General features: G+C 39.9%; 1 protein-coding gene across 1 annotated transcript in view; it reads left to right on the forward strand.

Moving 5' to 3' along the window:
* The window catches only part of DPYS (dihydropyrimidinase), an 80159-nt gene that overhangs the window by 28953 nt on the left and 33965 nt on the right, over positions 1-17241 (forward strand). Inside the window, exons 6-8 of the mRNA XM_046642521.1 lie at positions 6897-7053; positions 8273-8414; positions 10965-11107. Coding sequence (XP_046498477.1) covers positions 6897-7053; positions 8273-8414; positions 10965-11107 — 442 coding nt within the window. The remainder of the gene's footprint in view (positions 1-6896; positions 7054-8272; positions 8415-10964; positions 11108-17241) is intronic.

Consider the following 17241-nt stretch of genomic DNA (forward strand, 5'->3'; position numbering starts at 1 on the left):
GCATAGAATTCTAGGTTTGGAATTATTTCCTTCTGAATTACAAGGGTACCATTTCACTCTCTTCTGGCATCCAGTGTTACTGATGAACAGACACATGCCAATAAAATTCTTGTTCTTTGTTATTAACTTTTTTCACCATCTGGAAGATTTTTATTTTTCCTCTTCATCTTAGAAGTCCAGAAATTTCATTAAGAATATGTTTAGCAGTACATCTTTTAAATGCCTTCATGTACAGAGGCCTGTTTCAACCTGAAGACTGATCTTTGATTCTGAAATTTTTTCTCCTATTATTTCCTCTATGTTGATTTTCTCTGTTCCTTCTCCTGGAACATCCCCTGTCAGACCTTTTCATTAATCCTCCGTGTCCTTTAACTATTTTCAACTTAAAAAAAACTGAAGGTTTTGCTCTGCATTTTAGAAAAGGTTTTTGTTTACTTCTTCTGCCCTTCTGATAAAGTTTTGTTTTGGTAGTGATATTTTTATTTCCAAGAAAAATTTCTTGCTCTCTGATAGCTATTTTTTTCCACAGTTACTTATTTTTTTTATTTTAAAGGGTACATTATCTTCTTGATCTCTTTGAGAATACTAATGAAGATTTTTAACAACTTTTCTCCTTCTGGATTATCTCTGTTTCTTGCTGAGTCAATTTTTTGGTTTTTTTACCATCTTGGCCCTTCTTTTTGTGTTTGTTTTTTCTTCAAGTGTCTGGTGATCCTAGGCTGTCCGTATTCACGACTGGACAGTTCAGGAGATTAGAGGGGGAGCTGGAGTGGATTTCCTCTGCTGCTGTGTAGGTCTGTTTCCTGAGCAGGGCCTGGCCCCACATGAGAGCACTGGCTGTGAGCTTTGTGAATGTAAGTGGGGCATGGTCACTGGTAATCTTCAATTTCCGGTGGGGAGGCTTGACCCTGTAGCACCAACACCACCTTAGGAAGCTTTGTTCCCCAGGCAGAGGTGAGGATGGATGCCAACTGCCCCAAAGCATCCTCTTTTCCTCACTTTAACTGCTCTTTCCACCTGAGGAAGAATGTTTTTTCTGGTACTGTCTACTCCTTCGAGCTCAAGTGTAGTGCTCTCTACTTTCCTTTATTAGCTGTTGCCATCCCATCTGCTTTCTGTCTTCCTAAAATCTATCAAAACCTCTGGTCAGCCCTGGTTCCTCTTTCATTCTCAACGCCGCCTGGATGTTGTTCATCTTTCGTCCGTCTTCACTAGTGTTTAGATGTGAACTGAGAAGGAAGTGACTGGAATGCATGTCCAGTTCACCAACTTTCATTTGATCCTTAGGTTTCCCTTAATTCCCACCCTGATCCTTTCTTTTGGTATTCAGCACCTGCGATAGAAAGTAAAAAGCACGTTACAGGAAAAAGAATAAGGCATTCATGTTCAAGCCATTAAAAACCGAGTTGCTTTTGACAGTTTGCAAGGAATTTCCATTTCATGCTTATTTTAAGTCTTAGTTAATCTAAGTTCAGTAACTAGAACTAGGTTAGTTTGCATCCTTCCTGTGAGAAGCCACTTTTGCAAAAATGAGGCAAGAGAATCAAAAGACTGTGCGTAGGATGTTACCCTTTTCTTTTAGAAGCAGAATCTGCCGCTCTTGCTGCATGCCCAAGTGTAAAGTGGGACAGACCAGTTGTAACTGTGTGTCATGTGGAAGTTCCAGTCTGCCCAGCCCAGACCTCTTTCAATCACCACAGTCTAGTCTTTGTCCAAATAGTTTACGTCTCCTGATGTGCCGTTGGCCTCAGTGACACTTTTTATTTTGGTTTGAGTAGCTTTGATTATACATCTTCCTCTTGCCACATATTGGCATGTGGAATTATTAATAGTCTTTTAAAAACATATATTGCTCACCTCTCCTCCTCACCTCCCAGTAGAACTTTCACACGCAAGGATATGGATTCACTATTTTTCTGGTACTTTGCTTAGAATGGTGGTGATTTCTCTCAGCAACTTATTTAATGCTCTAGTTGGTATATATCTGTTATAATTTGCTTCCCAATTATGACTGAAATTTTCAGAGCTTTTTTTTTTTAGTTTCCAGCTTAACTTGTCCTAATAAAGTTCAACTCTATTTTTATATCCATATTCCTATCTTTAGGGTATAAATATGACTCATTTGAACTTATTGATAAATGTTTTCTTTATACTTTTCATAAAAAAACAAGTTATTGGACACCAAATAGATGCTAGGCACTGTGCTCTTGACAGTAGTGTTGCAAAGTTGATTAAGATAATTTTGGTTCTCAAGTAGCTTACAGTGAACTGGGCTCCATTGTGGTTGGGTTTTTGTTTGTTTGATTTGGTTTCGTTGGAGTTTGGGGTTTCCTTATTGGAGAAAGCTCTATGTTCCAGGTTTATTGCTATAAAATACAAACTTCTCTTGCAGAGAGGTTTTAGATGTCCTATTTTCCATTTTATTTAAACACTGGCCCCATATGTTCCTCTTGCATTTGAGGAATAAGGAGGAGAAGGGGCCACCCTGTGGCCATTCCTTTCCCATGTGGTCACGCTGACCACTGCTTGTTAGTGCTGACTAAGAGTAAACCAAATCTCCTTTACATGAGTATGATGACCTGATGCTTGGTGATCAGTGCTGTTCCTAAGAAAGGGTTAATGTGTGGCTGAGTCAAGGTGGATTTTAGTCTCAGGATTTCTTTTTTCTTTCTTGTACATGATCATCTGAACACCCCGTTTCTCCTTTAAATTTAGAATAAGAAGCTTCACCTTCTAATTGCAAAGCAGTTGAAAACTGGCCATGCAAAAACATTTTTTAAAGTAGAATGGTGTAGCCATAAGGAAACTAACATTTGTGGACCATAGTAGTTTGCTGGGGCCGCTGTAACAAAGTACCCCAGACTAGGTGGCTTGAACAACAGAAATTTATTTTCTCACAATTCTGGAGTCTGGAATCCGAGATGAAAGTGTTAGCAGGGTTGTTCGTTCGGGGGCAGCGAAGGAAGGCTGCGTTCCAGGCCTCTCTCCTTAGTTTGTAGATGACCATTTTCTCCCTGTGTCTTCCCTCCGTGTGTATCTGTGTCCAAATCTCCTCTTCTTCTAAGGACCCCAGGCATATGGGGTCAGGGCCCACCCCAATGACCTCACTTTAACTTAATTACCTCTATAGAAGACCCTGTCTCCAGATACAGTCACATTCTGAGATACTAGGGGTTAGGACTTTAACGTTTGAATTTTGGCAAGGGACACAATTCAGCCCATAACACGAAGTGACTCCAGAGTCCCAGGAAGATGCTAGGTACTTTCGCATACATTAATTTATTTGATCTTCACAAAATTGCCACGCTAGAGGGACGTTATGATCCCATTTCATGATGAGAAAAACTGAGACTAAGAGCAAGGACTCATCCTGTACAAGGTCACCAACTAAAAAGTAGTAAAATCAAGATTTGAATCTAAATCTTTATAATCTATTCTGTTATGCTGCTTCTGTGTATTTTCTTTCTCAGTTATCTTCTTCCTTTGTAAATGTAATATTTTGAATTGAAACAGAGCCCAGGAAGGTTCTACTCTATCCTTCTAGCTAGGAAAAATTATTTTTATAAATATGTTTGGCTTTCTGTTGGGCAGCCAGTTGTTCCACTCCCGGGCACCTGGGTCAGCTTGTCCGCATCTTTCACCCTTCTCTAACAGATCCTGTGACTCGGTTAACTGCTGCTCCCAAATCCGGACAAGGTTTTAACATCCTCTCTATCACTTTCATCTAATAAGCTAGTTGTCTGGTTGGGGGAGTTTGGATTGGTTTGATGTGCTTCATTATTTTGAAATCTTTAGAATCTCTCCAAGGGCAAAACTCTTTTAAATGAGAGATTGCATCATAAGTGCAGAGTCCTTTTTGGTTTTGAGCAAAAGGATGGAGAAAGAAGGAGGGAACGTGTATGGGTGGACAGGGTACAGTGTAATGTGAATCTTGCTGAGACAGTGAGAGGAGATTAATGATGAAGATGTACTATCTCCCAAGAGTTGCTGAAGCCATCTGGTCTCAAATGGAGTCAGGAGAGTATCAGACGAGGATGGAGACAGCACTTTTCATTACTAACCTGTTCAGCGTAGTAAGTGAAACCAGTAAGTGAAATTGGAAAATTGCTCACTCACATCCACAAATAGCTTGTGGTTGACTTAAACATTTAAAAATACATGATCTTTACCAAGAAATGAAAAATAACACTTTTCCTAGTAACATAGTGCATACGTATGATATGATACCAGAGTACGAAGATTCTAATTCTAGTGTACTACTTGCTACCCATGTGTCTTGGGCAAATTAGTTAGTCTCATTGAGCGTCGGTTCGATCTGTCAAACCAGCATGAAGGTTGTCGTGCAGGTCAAATGAGATATGACCTTCAAGCAATATTTGCAAACTATATAGAGTGCTATACTTTTTTTTATTGAGGAAGATTAGCCCTGAGCTAACATCTGCTGCCAATCCTCCTCTTTTTGCTGAGGAAGACTGGCCCTGAGCTAACATCTGTGCTCATCTTCCTCTACTTTACATGGGGGATGCCTACCACAGCATGGCTTGCCAAACGGTACCATGTCTGCAACCAGGATCCGAACTGACAACCCGGGGCTGCCGAAGCATAACGTGCGAACTTAACCGCTGCACCACCAGGCTGGCCCCTAGAGTGCTATACTTTTGTTAGCTATTTCTATCATTACTTTTTCTGATCCAAATCTAACAGAACCCACAATTATGCTGAATTATCCAGTTTGATTCTCCAACTTATGGATTATCCAGACTCCTTGTTTTCCTTCCCATTTTTACTCTTGCATGCTGTTTAATTCTTTGAAAATGTCTTAGAACCATTGTGAAATAGAGGGAAGAGCACTTAGGAATTTCTACTTTTTCTTTTTCTTTTTCATATTTACAGATGCTTAATGAGGAGACAGTTGAAAATAGCCCAGTTAAGGAAGAGCTTGTTGTGTATACCAAAAAAGTGGCCTGTCACATTTTAAAAACACTAAGGCCTTCTGAGGAAATTACCTGTCATCTGGTTTCGAAACAGTCCTGCCAGACTCCTGGTAGATGCTGACACTTTTAATTTTTCCTGAGAGGTATTAAAATTGTAGAACTTTGGAACTGTATTCCCGTAGCACCTTGATGGGCCAGATGATTGAGTAGAACATGTGATAAGAATCTTTCCTCTGTGATGAAGCACCATGGAAAATCCTGAGTTGGCAGTTTGTAAAGTGATTGCGGATCAAATCTTTCTCATTGTCCAAGCATCTGTAAGAAGTTCCCTTGGAATAGGAAGGTCTCTTCATACCTGCAAATAAAATATTGTGTCCATCCTGTTATCTATCTAGTAAATAGTACATTGTCTCTTAGTTCACGTTAAAAATGATTGCTTCTTGTTCTACACACCACAACAAGATGGTAACAGTATTTCCTCTTTTCTAGGACTAGGACCCTAAGAAACAGGAGGGGGATGGGGTTCATGTAGGGTGAGTGCCTCATGAAAGAGAAGGATCTTAGCAGTGGCAAAGTCCGTGGGGGATAAATTTTATTGAGCACAGTCTGATCCTTCGTTACTTAAGAAGTTTAGTTTCTTAGGCTTCAATAAGCCTTGCTTTCATAGTTTTTCAAATTCCTAGGTGTGCTGGAGGAAAGTGGCCAGTCTGGGGAAGAAATGATCTGTGAGATAATAGGGTGCTACATTCCAATTTAATATGACTCAGACATCTGGTGGCCATCCACGGTCAGCACTCTCTGAGGAAACCAGTTAATTTCAGTTATATATCAGGATTTTAACTAAAATCTGGCATCTGATTAACCAGAGTGAACTAATTTTGTATGCCAGCATCTCTTTTCTGTGCACTCCCCTTTATGACTGCGTGGATACGATCAAGTTGATGCCAGTGAATCTGTTATTCTGACAAATGCTAATCAGAGATAGGATTCTGATTTTAAATTCAAATTCACTGTGCACTATTAACTTTTCTAACATTGTGTGCTTTTGATGGCCTCATTTGCATGATTTTTTAAATATGCATTTCTGGCTACAATTTTATTATCTGCATGTTCTTTTATTTAATATAAGTTTTTAGACTTTTATTTTCTTAAGAGTGTGAAAAGATTATCAATCTGTTTGCAACAAAGATGTATCATGGTTGAACTCCATATGACCATATGATAATTGTCATCAGGGTACTATAGGATAGAAGATAGGACCACTGGAATTGAAATGCCTGCATTCAAATCCTCCTCTTCTGCTCCTTCTATTTTGAGTGCATGTAATCTAACTGTAGAGAAGTTATTTAACCCCATAAGCTTTATCCTCATCTTTTAATGGAGATAATAACAGCCTTTACTAGATAGGGTTTTTGAGAAGATTCTATTAGAATGGCACATGTATCAGCCAACTGTCTCTAGGTTATGCTGCAGTAACAAATGGATCTAAAATATCAATGGCTTTCAACTACAGAGATCTATTTCTCCTTGATACGCATGTCCATCATGGGCTGGCTCTGTGTCTGCTCCATATTCTCTTCATTCTGAGACACAACTGAAGGAATAGCCTCTATCAGTCTCATGACAGAGGGAAAATGGGGATGGCAGAGCTCTTTGTGGTTTCAACAACTCCTGCTTGGAAGCAGACATGTCACTTCCATTCATATTTAATTGGCCAAAGTAAGTCATGTGGCCAAGTCTAACCTCAGTGAGTGAGTACAATCATCTACCACAACATGCAATGCACATTGACTGGAACTCAGTCAACAGTTTTGATTTTTAAATCCTGTTCATAAAGGTAAATTATAGTTTGGGATTGGTGTTCTCCTTTGCTAGGACCAAGAACACTAACATTTATTTGTTTGTCAAATGGTTCTCTTAAGAACAAATTAAGGCACTGAATGCTTCCTTTGAACTTTCCAGGGAAGGTGGTCTATGGAGAACCCATAGCGGCAAGTCTCGGCACCGATGGTACTCACTACTGGAATAAAGAATGGCACCACGCAGCCCACTATGTTATGGGTCCACCCCTGCGACCAGACCCTTCAACGCCTGATTTCCTCATGAATCTATTGGCTAAGTAATTATTTAGCAGATGATTGTGAAGTGTTTTGTCAAAATAAGATGTTTTACGAGTCTCGGGTTTGAGTGTAGGAGATCTTGTCCTACCATCTGGACCTTCCATTGACCTCCTGTTCTACTTGACTTATTCTGTTCTATTCCTCTTCCTCTTCTCTTCTCCTTCACCTGACAGGCCCTGGGAGACCCTCATCTGGAGACCAAAAAGCATTCGCTTAATTATTTTATGATATGGTGTCAAACGTTCCCTAGACACAGAGAAATCAGATAGTTTCTCCTGAAATTTTACTCCTTTCTGATTTTCTCCTTTTCTTTTCTATCTGTTATTGCCTAGGGCCAGGTCTCTTCATTACGCCTTATTTTTATCATTCAGAATATTCTTGTATTTTTTTCCATGCTGATGTAACCTGGGAACCATATGTGCCTGTTGTGTAGGTACCACTGGTTATGATGTAGGGCAGAGCCACTGCAGGGGTGCAAGGCAAAATCCTGCCCTCGAGTAGATTATCCTCATGAAAGGCCATCCAAACTATTTTCAGAGATTATGATCATTTTTCTTGAGAATTACGCCATTTGTGGACATTTTGACACTCCCATTCACAGATGCTCAGATCCACGTTAAAGAGCTTTTCCAAACAGACTGTACAAGATATCACCTGCCCTTTCCTTTCAGCCTCTTTCCTCCTTCACACTTCTACATCCCCGAGATTATTTTCAAGTTAAAGGATTCCTCTTGCTGGTGACATCAATATCTTCAGCCAATGTCACATCTCCGCTCATCCCAATGTTGCCCTTTGGCTGCCTCTGTTCATGTGGCTCACCATGGTGCAACTTTGTGTAGTACTCTACTCAAGAGGAATTTTCACTTACATTATTGCCAGTGATCCTGAAATAATCACCATCAAGTACATATAATTATCAATTTCTAGATGAGAAACTGAGCATTGGACACGCTCATAATCACAGAACCAGTAAGTGATGGAGCTGAGCCTAGAACCTATCACCATGCTTCTTGTAAGAGTAGCATTCTCCAAAAGTACTTCCCAGAATAGAGATGGAGGTGGGTGAAATATGTACTTGGAAAAAGCTACTCATTCTCCATTGCAGTTTTCTGACTTTCAGGCGAGAAGGGGAACAGGAGATTAGGAAAGGTTACGGTAGTTTCCTCCTGACATATTCTATCTACACACCCCCATCACTTTCGTGTGTTTTTCTTTTAGTGGTGATCTAACCACAACAGGGACTGACCACTGCACTTTCAACACCTGCCAGAAAGCTCTTGGAAAGGATGATTTTACTAAGATTCCCAATGGAGTGAATGGTGTTGAAGACCGGATGTCAGTAATATGGGAAAAAGGCGTGGTGAGTTTCACAGGATCCAGGCTGTTTGGCCTAATTCTTCAGCCAGGATCTAGCCCATTTTAGGACCAGAGTACCACAAACCTTCATGGAGAAGCTTTTTGATTGTTTTTATTAGAGTGGAGACTGGGAAGGCAACACCATCACCGCCATCACCCGTCCTCCAGGATCCTATCAGCAAAGAAATAATTTCTTTCTCTGCATAGTTTAGTTTAGAAGATGCATTGCGTCGTTTTGCAGACAGTAGGAGATGAATTTAAATTGAGTACCCAAAGTATTATTCTTGACGTCTTTGAAATGTTTTGGTCCTTCTACTTGATTTCTCATGTTCTTGAATCCCAGTTCTTCATGTGTCACTGGTGTAAATACTTGGAGTAATTGAAAATATATGAAGGATTTTTATTATGTTCATGCCTCCTTTTCACAAAATCTTTGTAGTTGTCCCTTTTTAAGAACGCTTGGATATCATATTTTAAAAACTTCTGTATGAGGTCACATAAATAATAATCTGAAGTCTAGAAAAAGACTCTCTATGATTTAAAATTTTCTCCCTGAAAATGGAGAATTGAATGGTTAAATATTTGTATGTTAACCTGTCCAGCCAGTGGGCATGTGTAGCTGCAAAGATCAGCACCTGGAGACTTGCCCAGTTAGACCTGAGGTCTCCAATGACATGCCATTCTCACCCATCTCTCAGAAACCCTCCCTTAGATGACACATTAATCACATCTCAGAATCCCCTACATGTACTACTCACTTCTAACTCTAATTATTTACCAGGTCTTGTCAATTTTATTTGCAAAATCCCTCCTTATTTCCTTTTCATGTCTCCCACTGTAGTCTGAGGGCCATCTCTCATTTGGACCATTGCAGTAGTCTTACTGCTATTACCTCTGCCTCCAGTCTCTCGCTTGCTACAATCTATTCTGTCCTCCAGGACTGGAGTTACCTTTCAAAAACAAAGATCTAGGGGCTGGCCCTGTGGCCAAGTGGTTAAGTTCCTGTGCTCCACTTCATGGGCCTGGGGTTTTGCCGGGAGGGATCCTGGGTGCAGACATGGCACTGCTTGTCAGGCCATGCTGAGGTGGCGTCCCACATAGCTCAATCAGAGGCACTCACAACTAGAATATACAACTATATACTGGGGGACTTTGGGGAGAAGAAAAAAAAAAGAAGAAAAAGAAGATTGGCAACAGTTGTTAGCTCAAGTGCCAGTCTTTACAAAAAACAAAAAATGAAGATCTGTTCATACTGCTTTCCTCTCTAAAACCCTTTAACTTTCTCCATTACTTGCAGAATATTTGAACAATCAATTGACATGTAACAGTTTTCAAAGTATCTCTATAGCCCTGTCTTCTGCTAATCATCCTCTTCCCCTCCTTTCCTCTACCCTAACTCTAAGTATCCCAGATGACTTCTCTTCTCTTTCTCTTTGCTTAGATTTTCTTGATGACAGTCCAGCTTTTCTCTCTGAACTTGTGTTATTATAATGAGTATCTTCATTACAGCAGGTTTTCATAATATATAAAGTATATGAATGGCTTTAAAGTAATCAAATATTTCTTAATAACATACAGGAAACTATGTTATTTTCTGAAACTTAATGTGGTTTACTTATGGGAATATTACTTTCAGGGTGTGGCTCTTAATTACTTTTTGAGACAGGGATCCTTTGATAATTAAGTAAACCTTAAGGATGCTGTTGTCGTATAAATGTACATAGGGATAGACTCTCAACATTTTTTTGTGTGTGTGAGGAAGATTCGCCCTGAGCTAACATCTGTGCCCTTCTTCCTACACTTTGTACATTGGATGCCTCCACAGCATGGCTGATGAGTGCAATGGGTCTGCACCCAGGATCCAAACCCATGAACCCACGCTGCTGAATCAGCGCTTGTAAAACTTTAACCACTTGGCCACAGGGCGGGCCCCAACTCTCAGCATTTAAAAAAAAATCATTTTAGAGGGATTACATCCCTCCAGAGTTTGTCCATATTAAAATCTCTTGCAATAGACTGTCCATGATTGTTGGTTCATGTAAATTTCAATAGCACAAAATTGAACCTCTTGAGTTGATTTTTCCTCTTTCTGAAAGCAACATTACCCAATTTAAAGGTCTATCTCATTTTAACTCTATAAAATTCCATCTAATGTCTCCATGATCATCTCATAAATCTCGTCTGCAATGAATAAGCCAGATGATAAATGTAGTAGTAAACTTTAAACAAGAATTGAAAATGCTATTGCCAACATTTAGCTGTTGTCCGGGTGATTCTGGGAAGGGTGGGAAAAATTAGTGGGGGTGTTTTTTTAAGCTGATAGGTTTTTGACAATTTATCTTTAGGCTTCCATATGGTACCCCATCATCCTCATCATTATCACTATGATTGTTTAAGATTTATCAGCATCCACAGCTGTGTTCAGCTTCACAGTGAAAGAAATCAGGTGCAGTACTATTCGGCTCTAGGAGATACTTGTACTTTTATTGATAGGAGATTTTCTAGTATTTGATCATTAGTACAAATACGTTTTCTTCCTTCAATGGTTTTACAGCATAATGGTAAAATGGATGAAAACCAATTTGTGGCAGTTACCAGCACAAATGCAGCTAAAATCTTTAATCTCTATCCAAGAAAAGGAAGAATAGCTGTGGGATCAGATGCTGACATTGTGATTTGGGACCCAAAAGCCACAAGGTAAGTCTAACATCTTGTATTCCTTGGCTTCCATGTGGAGAAAAAGCACTAACTTGCAAAGAAATTATTCATTGGCCTTAATCAGCCATTTCTTATTAGGTGATTTTTTTAGCCATGCTCAGGTATTTTGAGCCTGTGCACAAGATAAAGTTTTTGATGTACAAATATTCCTTTGTTTTCCTCGGCATAAAGGATGCAAAATTTGTGTTGCGTACCATTCCCTGGAAATGGATATGTGTATAAAACCAACGTGAATTTACCACTTCAGTGCTTGGCCAACGCCTGAGTTCACATGGAGGAAAGGTACAGAGCAGTGAAGAAAATAAAAGGCTCGGTTTGAAAAGGGCTGAATTAAAAACTCGAAATAATTACAGCCTTTTTAAACCTTTCAGATAGAGAAATTTCAGCACAAAGAATGTCACTGTTAGTTAGCCAAATTTTCCAGTTGAGTTCCTCTTGAGCCTATCATTCCCAGTAGACTTCAGCCTTTTGTTTCCAATTTCCATAATTCTATGTTAATATTGCAGGTTTGGCAAGTTCCACTAACTCAGGAAAGCATTCAATAGAGGCTGAAACTCTGTTAGTTTCTCCTTACAGGATGTTAACACAGACAACACCTGCATCCTGATTTGTGTTTTTCTATAAACTGTGCAGTTTTAATAGTGAAAGTCCTACACACTTTGACACTGTGTGTGTGTGCAAGCATACATGTGTAAACAGGGGTACAATGGACCTTCTATCTTCATTGAATAGGCATTTATTTTCAAAGTCTCTTAGGTTTTTCATTGTAGTAAGCAAAAGTCTATAGTTTCTTGGGAGTGGTGTTGTCATGAAGACCCGGTTTCAGCTGAAGTTCTCCTGGGCTACCCTCTGGGCAGAAGAAGACCATTCGAGAAGCAATAGGCTACCGTTGCTATGAGCTTAAAACAAGCCCCACATACTCCCTCAGAAATACTTGCCTTTTTGAGCTTGACGCTCTCTTCTGGGCATGCGCTGTCCCAGCTCAGGGACCAGTTCACATAGTTGGCCGTCCCTGGTCATTGCAAATAGCCTTTAAAACCTGTATCACCTCGTCTTTGTTTATGATCCCTGCAATGCAGTAAATGGTGGTATGAACATCTTATTTACATAAATGGCCTAAGATACCAACAAGGCACAACTCAGGGCCTTTGCTATTATGTTAACAAGAAACTGTTGCCCACTTAAGGACTAAATACCTGGTTATCACACGGTCTAGACTCCCCTCCCTGCATAAGAAATGAAGACAAGTAAAACCAAATGCAGGCAGCTTCTCTCCTAGGCTAGAAAAATTGTCCTTGGGAAGACAATGGAAAAAAATTGCCTGGTCTGGATTGGTCTGTGGATGGATCGAGTGTCCTGTGTTTCCAGGGCTCCTGATGTTTTAAATATCACTCTGCCAGGGCTGTTGAATGCCCAGCAGGGCCCCGCCCAGGCTCATCTCCATTGTAATTCAAACAATTTAAGCTGTGCCAAGGTTTGGGTCTTTTGAAATAACTTGTGGTTTAGGAGATCATGACAATCAGAATACCTAGAAAATTTCACAAGGGAGAAAACTATCATGTGGAAGAAATATTTGTGAAAAATGGTGTTTTTGAAGCATAGCATCTGGGAGAGTCATAATAATGATAATAATTAGTAATAATTTGCATTTGCACAGCTCTTAGTGGTTTTTAAAAATTCTTTGGTATTTAAAAGGTGACTTACGAGGTGAGACAAACGGGACCAGCTTACGGCGATGGGGAAACTTTAGCACAACAGCGTCTGTGACGGTTTGATCCAAGAATGCTGATCCAGTGTCTGACTTTGCAAACTTGCACGCTTTTCATGAGATTCAGTAGCATACTATCTCCCGACATCAAAGAGAGCACTTTATATTATACTTGATTGTTCATATTCCCTCTTTCTTCCCATCAAGTGGGCTAGTGACTAAAAACTTTTTTGGATTTGATTCTATTCTCTACTATTCATTTTCCAAGGTGAGGGAGAAATGAAAATACTCTGTTGAGTGATGTGACTATCCAGTCTAACTCCTAATAATGTGGGGAGCTGGCGGAGCCCATCGCTGTGTTTCTTCTTTTTAACCTTGCACTGGGTATCTCCAGCGGCACCCAGCCTACGAGTCTCCTCGGCTGTTTTCATTTCTGAGGACGACGCCAGCTGAGGCATAAAGCATCGTCCTCCTCAGATGACTGGACAAAGAGAAATGACCCGAACCTAAGGTGGTGAATAATTCACTTCCTTTATTTACCACATATATTCTTGCTTGGAGGCTATTTATAGGCTGTGATTATGTCTCTTTGAGTCATGTGTTTAGACTGTATAAATTTAGACCACTTTCTCACAAGTTTAGCTACTGATTTCTATAACATTGTTTTGTCCTTCCTTTCCTGTTCGGTTGTTTCAGAATAGCACATAATGATCCAGATGTTTAATTTTTCTTTTTTTTTTTTAACATCTATATATTACCTGCTTAATTTCCCTCATTTCTAGTCTAAGAATAACTAACTTAAGGTCATGCTAAAGAGCCTCTGTGCTTTTAGGTTTCTTTCTGCTCTTTCTCTCATCAGTTCTTTACTATTTCTTATATAATATCTATCCTTCACTTTATAACAGTAATGATAACAGAAAATTAGATATTTACCTTTTCATATTTGTCTCTTTGGGGTAAAGATACACATTGGCATTAATTATTAGCACTCAGTCTTCTTTATCTACGTCTGCCTATTGTGCACACCCCGACGCCGGGTGTAATGGAAACCTGCACAGCCCGAGAGCCTGATGTGCAGGTTCTGGTTCTGGCTCCATCAGTATCAGACTGGGGGACTTAGGCAGATCATTTAAGGTCTCTGAATATCCACCCTCTCATATGTAAAATAAGATTATTAATAATTGTTGTACCTACCTCATAAGGTTTTTGTTAGAATCACATGATAATATACATGAAAATGCTTTGTCAACTAAGAAAGTGTTACGTGAAGACAGGATGTAGATTATTATGGTTGCTTTTTTTTGTCTAGCTTGGCTGGTGTCATTCTTTGGAGTGCATTTTCACTTTCAGGTCTTCTCAGCTGTTTGCCTCGTAGTGACCAGGGGGGCCGAAGAGCCACAGAGTTCCACTTCTCTGACCCTCAGATTCTTTTAAAAGACTGGAGACCTTTTTGTTTTTCTTTTCTGGTTTTACTAACTTTTTGAAAAATGGAGAAACGTTCTCTTTACTTGGCAAGATATATTGAAATGATATAGCTCCCTTTGGATTTCTTTGACTTACTCTGCCTCTTGCCTCTCCAACCCTTTAATTTAAGAATTTTCTCTAAGCCACCAGCAGAATTTTTTGCACTATCATTATTCATCTTTTTCAATGTGAAAATTGCAGAATGTGGGAAAGAGGAAAGGAGGGGCAGTTGAAGAGGAGGCTTCGTAGAATAAGGATTTTAGAAGAATATTTGAACAAGGAGAAAGTGTGTTTATCATGGTTCATATTAAAAGCTGGAGAATTCTGCAGAAACCATGTGCTGATTCCTTATCTAGGTCGATCATAGGACCGCCTTTCTCTATTCTTGCTTTTTATGAGACAGTTGCTAATCTAGGTTGGCCGTTCTTGACCAGAATTTCTGCTAATGACCTCAACTAGGACTTTTCTGATGTGCAACAATATTTTTAGCCTTCTCTAAGTGTCCATACATCATCCACGGCTTCCCACTGTCCTTAGACACTACCCCGCCACTGTCACAGCCGGCCTCATCTCCCCTTGCAGGCTGAGTTCTATTGTCTACTGCACAATACTGTACCACAGTCTTTATTCACTGTCTTTCTCCCTCATTAACATTCTTCAAGTCTAATCCCATTTTTTATTTTTATTTCAGGAAAGTTTTAGATTTATCGAAAAGTTGCCAGCATAGTACAGTGTTCTCATATACCCCACACTCAGTTCCCATTACTACTATCTTACATTACTGTGGTACCTTTGTTACAATGAATGAACCAATGCTTATATGTTATTATTAACTACAGTCCATACTTTATTCAGATTTTCTTATTTTTTACCTAATGTTCTTTTTCTGTTCCAGGATCCCATCCAGCATCTCATCCGGGATACCACATTACATTTAGTCATCACATTTCCTTAGGCAACTCTGATCTGTGAGCGTTTCTCTGACTTTCTTTGTTTTTGATGACCTTGACAGTTCTGAGGGGCACTAGCCAGGCATTTTGTAGAACATCCCTCTGTTATGATTTTTCTGGTGTTTTTCTCATTGTTAGCCAGGGGTTGTGGGTTTAGGGAGGAAGATCATAGAGGTAAAGTACCATTTTCATCCCATCCTTTCAAGGGTACATGCTAGCCATGTGACTTGTCACTGGGGATGTTGACCTGGATCAGCTGGCTGGCTAGAGTTTGTTGGGTTTCTCCAGCGTACAGTTACTCATTTCCTCCCCTTTCCGTGTTGTAATGTTAGAAGGAAGTCACTTTGCATAGCCCACACTTAAGGAGTGGGGAATTATGCTCTAGGTTTATGTTTTAATTGATTCTGTATCCCTAGGGCCTGGCCCAGTTCAGCACAGAGTAGAAGCACAATAAATGTTGAACAGGTGAGTGAGGAGGATACAGCCTTCCACACTGCATGGAAGGCTGATGTCATCAAGAAATGGCATGAACTGTATTATATACTTGAAAGTTGCTCAGAAAGTAAATATTAAACGTTTTCAACACAAAAGGAAATGATAATTATGTGACTTGATAGAGGTGTTAGCTAACACTACGATGGTAATCATTTTCCAATATGTAAGTGTATCAAATCAACACTTTGCACACCCTAATCTTACACAATGTTATATGTCAATTATATCTCCGTAAAGCTGGGGAAAAATAAAGAAATGGCATAAAGGAAAACTGGAAAGATTTTACTCAGCAATAATTGCGATGAGAGGAAAAGTAAGAAGAATAGCATTCCCTCACCTCATGCTTTTAACTTATTGCAAGTTATCAGTAAATGTTGGTTGAAAGGATGAACGAGTACAGATAAACCAAGTAGAAAAGAATAAAGATAAATCCAAGGCAAGGAGGAGGAACTGCTGGTCTGAATTCCTTTGTGTCCCCTTCATTTCTGAGGTTGGGGAGCAATGAGCTTGTTGAGCAGCTCTTCTAGAGAAGATGGAGCTAAAGGAGAGCAGCTTTCCTGTGCTCCTTCCTTCCCACGCTCGCTCAGCCCAGGAGCAGCGCTGTGAGCCAGGCGTGAGGTCAACTTTGTACAAGATCCAGGTCTTGCCTTTAGGTAGTGGACAGTGCAGGGAGAGAGATGAGATATAAAGTCAAATAGTCTCAATCTAAGGAATATGTTAAGAACATAACATGAATGGTAGAAGCAAGATGCCATTGATGTTCAAGGAAGAAAGATCATTCTTGCCTTAGTGCAGTCCTCAGCATAGGACCACATTAGAGAGGAGAGCAAGTGAGACGTGTGGCCCTGACAACGTGGAGGTGAGGTCAGTGGAGGCAGTCATGGGAGGATCTGGGAGGAAGCAGTTAGGGCTCAGGATTACATGAGAGAAAGAACAGATTCACACTGTGGAAGGGAGTAGAAAGGTGAGGAGGTCATGGGCTGCCCCTCTCCAGTTTTAATTTTGTTTATTACAGACGAGAGCAATTTTAAGCAGAGCTCATCTAGTTGGGAAGCATTGTTTAATCGAATGAATAAATGGATATATCAATAGGCATTTTTTTTCTTGCAGATATTCCCTTTTGTTTTACCTATATGATTTAACATTAGCTGAAGACTGGTGATGTGAAGCCTTTCTGTCTGACCACATCATTAGAGGTTGCCCAAAATTTTCCTTGGAAATTTCCTGAAAGGTTTTAGCAAAAACAATTGCTCAGCAGATGACTTAGTATCCAAATGAGATCAATGCGCATTTCACCCCAGACCCTGAAGGGGGCGCCCACAGCCCACACTGAGATAGGGGCCCCGGAGAGGCCAGTGGAGCTGCTGGTTATGCAAGAACAAGCCAGCCTCTGGAGAATGGATGCATTTGCTAATGATTTTTGGCTTCATGGTACATAGATGTTTTCATTTTTTGTTGTTGTTCTCATTACTTATTGATGGCATGTAGAAGTGAGT

Source organism: Equus quagga, chromosome 16 (assembly GCF_021613505.1).
Source record: "Equus quagga isolate Etosha38 chromosome 16, UCLA_HA_Equagga_1.0, whole genome shotgun sequence".
Taxonomy (NCBI): domain Eukaryota; kingdom Metazoa; phylum Chordata; class Mammalia; order Perissodactyla; family Equidae; genus Equus; species Equus quagga.